The following is a 7,172-nucleotide window of genomic DNA, read 5'->3' as shown; positions in this document are numbered from 1 at the left end:
TGTTCGCACGAGCACGTACCGTTGGTCCTTAAATTATGAGCTACTGAAGATTACAAAATATTAATGTTAAGATGGATAATTCAAGTTTGAGGTGTTCATCTTTTAAAGCAGCATTTTAAAAAGCATTTTCTTTTTGAAGAGCGCTCTTAAGGCCTGAGTTCACGATGCTAGAACTTGGTTCAAGTTCTAGTTTCGAGAAATGTGTAGCCAATGAATTTGCAGCTATTCCGTAAAAGCTGCAAGTTGATTGGCAACATATTTCTCGGAATTAAAACTTGGGCCAAGTTCTAGCATCATGGACGCAGGTCTTTACACGAGAGATGCGTATAGCTTCGAGACCATTGACAATCTACAATCTGTTTCAGGGATAAAAATGCAGTGCGCCAATTCCGGCTCCAATTCGAACAGTTCCGGCGGCGGCATCGTTGACCGGAAGCCATCCTATTTCGCGCATCCCGGAGGCTCGGTGGCCTTGAGCTCCCTGGGCTCGCTGGGTTCGTTAAATCTGACCAACATTGGCGGGCTGAGCATATCCAACATACCTGGCACAGTTTCCACGAATATTCATCACGCGTCGACACCTCCGCCCACGACGATGTACTACGATCAGATCAAGTACAGCATGTGAAGGCGTTTTCTTTTTCGAAGAAATGAGAAAAGTCAATGAATTCGTAAAGTTATTTTTTTCGTATCGAAAGTTTCGCGTTTCGAATGTCGAAGCGAGACTGAACAAATTCCACGTTAAATTCTCTCATTACGGTGCATTCCGATGTCGTCTCTTTGGAAACGTACGCAGAACTATAAACTAAATTTGCCAATTTTGAGCTGTACATTGTGACTCCTTCAATTTGCTTTTATCATCTCTTTTCTTCTAAAAGTTGTCACACACATTTTCCAATCAACAGAGCATAATTTCAATAGCAAAAACTAACTACCAAGACTAAAACTTAATACTTCATTAGCACCGATTTACTTAGAACTGCTATTGGAAGACACAGATTTATGCGCTCACAGTTTTAGGAGACTTTTGATCTTGCAGATTTTTAAAGATCTTCTATTACATTCGATTTATAAATCGATGATTATATGAGCGAGAGGGGGATAACTTGCTACTCGATTTTGTAGACGTGAATAAGCGAAGAGTGTAAAAAGAAAAATGTAAAATATAGTTATGGAAAAGAAAAGATGTTTCACGATCGATCGTGGCTCAAACGCGTATAACGCGACGCGCATCGAGAGATACGTCCGCTTTAAAAAAAAAAAAAACGTCGATGCATCTCGGTCGTATCCTATCTGTATTTATGATCTATTAATTGATGTAATTAATTTAAGTCTAGGATGCAGGAAGTAAGTCTGTAGAATTAAATAACGTTTGCTAAGAAAATTCTTTTTTGATCCGTTCATTGATTTTCCGTCTATTATTCAAGCTGATACGTAGTTAATGAGGTACTCGTGAAACAATGGAATTTTATTAAACAGTTTTGTTGAATTCAGAAGATTAAAATATCGTTTCGAGATGTAAGATAATTATTGTGAAAGAAAACGAACAGTCGCACTTTTTGTAAAACTACACGGAGAGAATTTGATCTTGATCTTAAAATTTACCCGAAAAATCATGAAATCGTAGGACAATATAGCATTTTGAAGAACTTTATGAGAGGTTTTTTGAAATTTTACCATACAATTTGCTAGTAATTATCCGTAATTGTCCGACTACAATATTTTCAGGATAAATTTTAAAAGAAAATTCTCCCCGTGTACTTCTACTTTTTGTCGCAAATAAGTGTATAAATGTATAAAGCAAATTAAGAATTTTAATAATAAAGTTTTTTTAAAGAGTTTATTGAAACATCATTTTCTTCAACGACGCTTTGTGAACATAGAGAAACTATTTTGTTTTAATTGGAAGAAAAATTATAAATTTATGAACTCAGTGTTATTTTTAACATCGAGATAGATTCGTTCGAGACAAGAGAATTGTGACGTGAATGGGGTGTCATGCATGCTATAAACGCGAATGATTTAATTGAACGATAGAGAAACCTACACGAGAATTGTTTACGTCACAATGGTTTTGCGGTGACGATAACAGTTTGTTGATACCGCGGAAGATTCGTTCCAGATATTTACTTCGCGCCGACTGGCAAATTCCCCAACGCCAGTCATGAGACATTTTGGAGACGCATCGTCATCGAGTGACGAATGACTCGGCTTTCCAAACCTTGCGACCGAGTTTCTTTTTTTTCCACTTTCTCATAACGTTAGAAAAATTTCTGACTGTATAGGAAAAATAGAAAAAACCTTCCTCCGATTAGTGTTCGGTAAGAAATTAAATGCGCTAAGCGGAAAAAAAGATATTTGTTCGCGAAATAAAGATCGCGCGCGGGGATTTGTATCTCTGATATGTCGGATTTCGAATGTTGAGGTATTCGTGGACGGGGACAGGATGCATCGTGAGCGACAGACAGCAACATGCTGCCGTTAGGAAACTCTGCGCGCCACGTTTGGTGAAAGGGCATGTTTGCCCGCCATAAAAGTGACTGCGGCGGAAGGCTTCTTCTTTTTCAACCTTTTTAGGGCGACGGTCGCGCCTTATTTGAGCAACATCACCGAAGGGAGGAGAAAGGATCCGTCACGTGTTCAAAGACACCGGCTGCGGTCGTCTTTTGGAAAAGTCGCGTCCGGCGATGTGAGACCCACGGAATTGCGCTCCTCAATCGCGGAAACGCGACTCGGCGATCGATCCTTGTCATCTCCCGAAATAGTGCTGACACTCGCGCTGATCTTAGAACGTTATCGGCGCGGTTGAAGAAAACGGAAGGAAGACACTCCTCTATGCGGTAAGTTCTCTCCCTCCGATGAAATTGGGGCATTCCCGTTCTATGATTTTTCGCGGATCCCGATTGCACTTTGGGCGAACGCAAGGCTTGAAACGAATCCAAATAGCACAGATGATTGTTATGAACTCAAAAAGGATTAATTGTTTTTCTGTTATCTGCCATTTCCTTAGGACGGCGAAGCAATCACTTGGACGCAAATTTATGCACTTATAATCTTGGTATATTATTAATGTATTATAAACGTTCTTTCGTTTTCAGTCATTAAATAATGTGTATAATTATATAATTATAATCCATAAGAAAAATGACTATATCTCTTTCTGAACGTATCTCTTCTTTATTTGAAATAGTGTAAATCCATAGTTTTAGCATCGCACAATATATCATTAGGTATATTATATATGCCAATACAATTTATTATTGCTATTTATTAATAGCAATAATTTGTTCGCAATGATTCGAATAATTTAATATTTGCGAAGAAGAATGGGAGAAAAGAAAAAACGAAAAATTGTAATGTAGCGAGTAGGCTTTCGGATAGAAAGTTCAAAGTTTCCTCTTTTTCTTTATTTTTCTTGCACTAATTATAAAATCAGGAGTTAAGCAATATATCGACAGTTACAAAAAGCTACTACATAATTTTATATTACGTGTGTTAAATACGTATAGAGGAAAGTCTCCTATTATGAGATAGGCTCAAATATGAGAGAGCGAGGCTTCTGTTAAATTAACAGGCATCATCAGTTGATTCCACCATGAATTTATTGCCCTTGGAACGAAATCTGTTTAGTGGAAAATTCATTGTTGAATTGTGTAATTGTTGCGAAAAGAGATTTGTGATTGAATTTGGATGTTGAAAACCTGCTCTATCTCATATTAGAAACCTATCTCATAAGAGAGGACTTTCCTCTTATATTGGAATCGTAGCTGCATGAAATAAGAATTAAGCAATTTAATAGAATTTTGTCAAGATTTCTCCTCAATGTTGAACGTGACCTCATGACCAAATTTCATCGAAAGTTCTCCAGCTATTAGAAACAAGTGAGACAGCAAGCAGAGGAATCCTTCTTCAGCGAACGTCGCGGGCGGAATGCACATTAAGCCGACGACGAATGCATACACGAGGTGCAAGAAGAGTCACTCAACGACATCGCTGACAGCATCCGTGCTGTTTTGGTGTTCGTGTTGCCGAAGCGACGTTGGTTTCATCGAGGCGGGAGATAAGTCTCGCGCGAAGAAAGAAATACTTTAATTCCCTTTAGTCAAAAATTTGTCAAAAACCTTGCGAAAACGTAAAAGTACACTACGACGATGATATTTTGTCTCTCAGTCTTTAAAATTATGTAGCAGTTACGTCTTTTGATTAAATAACAAAATGTAGACACTTGGAAAGATATCCTCAAAAAGCTCTCTCCCTCCCTCTCTCTCTTTTCCTTAATAATTTAAAAACTGAATTGCTAGAAATTAATGAATAAAAAATATAACCTTTTCATTTAATTTGATATTAAAAGATCTCGATAACTCCGGTAGCAATTTGTATTGTTTTTAATAACATATCACTTGGAAAATAATAGGTTCTCAGTTACATTTTCGTACTTTTCGTATGCGAAAAGTAATAATCGTATTAAAGTAATGGGCAAACTCTTATCCGTTAAGAAAACTTAATTAAGCTACGTATCAGATAAATGAGGGGGGTAATAAAAATGACAAGAAGTGCAAGGAGGTCAAGGAAGGTAAGTCTCGAGATTTGCTCTTACAGCTCAAGTGCCGATACTCATGTCAAGCTTCATGTCGTGGAGAACGCATAAAGATACCTCAAGTATCGCACACGCGCGTTGAAGACAGCCCCCGCATAAGAATGTTTTAATCTCGAGTGAAACGGATAAGTCTAATGCGCCTTTCATAAATTTTACCCTGTACAGAGCTGATTCGCCGAAAGCAAATTAAGTGTTTAATTGTTATGAAAGCAAATAGCAGAAAATTTTTTCAGTGTACTATATTATAGCAAAAAACGAATTTAATGCGGACACAAATTTGCTGTATGTTTTCAGTGGAATCTGCCGATAATCTACTGACAGATCGCTGTTTGCCGGTTCGCTTGCATGTTCGTAGCGCATTGAATTTGAAGTGAAAAAGATGTAAGCTCGACCACGACCGGGTTGCACGCGCGCATTCTCGCACACACGTTCGTTGTTGCGTGCTAGCGTGAATCAACGTCTCGCAGCATGCGTGAATTTTTAAAATAGTACTGATCTAAAAGAAATCGGGATGACTGCATTATCTCGAGGGGCCTACGTGAGCGAAAGCAGGAACGAGAGAAAGAGGGAAGGAGACGAGAAGTGGACGAGGGATACAGGCATCCCGTAGGGAGGGGAGTTCGCTTTAAAATAATAAACTGCTCGACAATGCGGGAAGACTATATCCAGAGCGAGCAGATTAGTAATGTATACTGTATGGATGTATAGATAAAAAATATTACTACACACGTTTAGGTAAAAAGAAAACTTGTCGTCCTTAAAGGGTTGTGCTGCGATAAGCAGCAATGATAATGCTACAATAAATATTTAGAGCGCCTAGCGATGTATGCCATCTGGTTTAGACGAAAAAAATGATTATACGTTTTAGATAAAAATGAAAATGTTCTCAGATTTAAAACAACAATCGCTGCAGTGGTCGGTAATAATAAACGATGTAAAGTAATTAGAGGAAAGTTCAAGACAAACTGATTGTGGCTAATTCTTCAAGAATTCTTGAGATATTCAGTTTTCTAAATCTGCAGGTATTGTTTCTTTAAGGATGTATCGGACCCATCTTCAAAATAGTACAAATTCGCTAAAAATTTGTGAAATTGTTCTTTTAGTCTTCCTAATTTATTGCAGAAAAGTAAAAATGCATCCACTAAACGGTTGCTGAGATATAACTATTTTAATTTACACTGATTTTACACGTACTCTTATGGGAAAAGCTGATCTTCACGGATAAAACAGCTAAAAAAATGTAGAAGAAATAGTGCTAGTGTTTTGAATTTTTTTATACATCTAGTATACGAATAGATGAAAATATCTACCAAGTTTCAATAGTCTTTACTGCACCGTTTTAAAGAAATAAAATATAATAAAATATAACTTGAAATATTCGTGCAGTCGGCACGAATTTTTTAGTTTTAAAAATATTTGACGTTATTAAGAATTGAAATCAGAGTATTTTCACTATCAAAAGTTTAGGCTCATAAGTGAAAAAAATCACAAATAATTTAGGAAAAAACATTTGTAAAGTGAAAAATACCTTTGTAGGAGTACAAATAAGACTCCAACTATCGTTCAAGTTTCTTACATCTAGATTTACTATGCGGTAAGAGTAGATATTTAAGTATTTCCAATTTCATGCACTTTTGTCTAAGATTGTACGTCCAATACATCCTTAAAATGAATTATTTATGTGCGGAAATTACATGTATGTACCATAATGAACTTCTGACGAACACTTCAAGACGATCTGATTGTGGCTGATTTCTCAAGAATTCTTCAGATATTCAGTTTTCTAATTCTACAGGTATGTTTTCTTTATAATGATCAATTCTTTATGAACTTATTACCTTCACCTTTGTGCTATCTGGCAACATTGCGTCATTTCTTGCACAACAGTTGCAACTGTTACAATTGCAAAGACGATATATTTAGTTACAAGACTCGTATTTGTTATTCGTCGTGTAATGTTATTAATGTATCAAAATAGCAATCGAGCAACAGAGATAGACAGAAAAATATGTTATTATTAGCAGGCAAGATACAATTTCAAAAATATTGAGGGAATCGTTAAAAGCGTCGTCTACAATACGTGGAGTAAGCTTGAAATAAGGAGTAAGAGAGAACTATAACTTTTAGCTTTTGGTGTAAGGAAGCGAAAATACGGGCACAATTTTTTAAATATTTCTAACGAATCAACTGCTAAAAGTGCCCCAGAACACTTTTCAGGATCGTATCCAAGAAAGGCGCATACGAACTGGCATACATTATTTATTGTAAATGGAAATGGCCTATGAAAAAATTGTCTTAATAAAAGTAATTAATGTAATTACTTGTTCCTACGTATAAAAGTATTTACGCGTTATTTGTCAACACTTCAAATTTTTCAATGTCGTGCCGACTTTGCACTAACACACGTACAAAAATCCTATGATTGGTCATTATAAGAACATGTCGGATGCGCAGTACGGATCGGCGCGAACGTGAAACAAAAGAACGAGTGCCCGTACTGATTATACTGTGTTACTACCGCAAGAAGTAAACTGCGTGTTGCGCCGTGCGCGCTGGCAGTAAAAAATGTCGTAAC

General features: G+C 36.8%; 1 protein-coding gene across 1 annotated transcript in view; it reads left to right on the top strand.

Annotated features, from left to right (window-relative positions):
* The window catches only part of LOC105558686 (forkhead box protein O-like), an 11,794-nt gene extending 9,973 nt beyond the window's left edge, over positions 1–1,821 (top strand). Inside the window, exon 2 of the mRNA XM_012006508.1 lies at positions 366–1,821. Within this exon, the coding sequence (XP_011861898.1) occupies positions 366–628 (263 nt within the window). The 3' untranslated portion in view covers positions 629–1,821. The remainder of the gene's footprint in view (positions 1–365) is intronic.
* The last annotated feature ends 5,351 nt before the right edge of the window (positions 1,822–7,172 follow it).

This window comes from Vollenhovia emeryi, unplaced genomic scaffold, assembly GCF_000949405.1.
Source record: "Vollenhovia emeryi isolate VEMERY1.0 unplaced genomic scaffold, V.emery_V1.0 DF939321.1, whole genome shotgun sequence".
Lineage (NCBI taxonomy): Eukaryota > Metazoa > Arthropoda > Insecta > Hymenoptera > Formicidae > Vollenhovia > Vollenhovia emeryi.
This window is presented reverse-complemented; position numbering and strand designations above follow the sequence as displayed.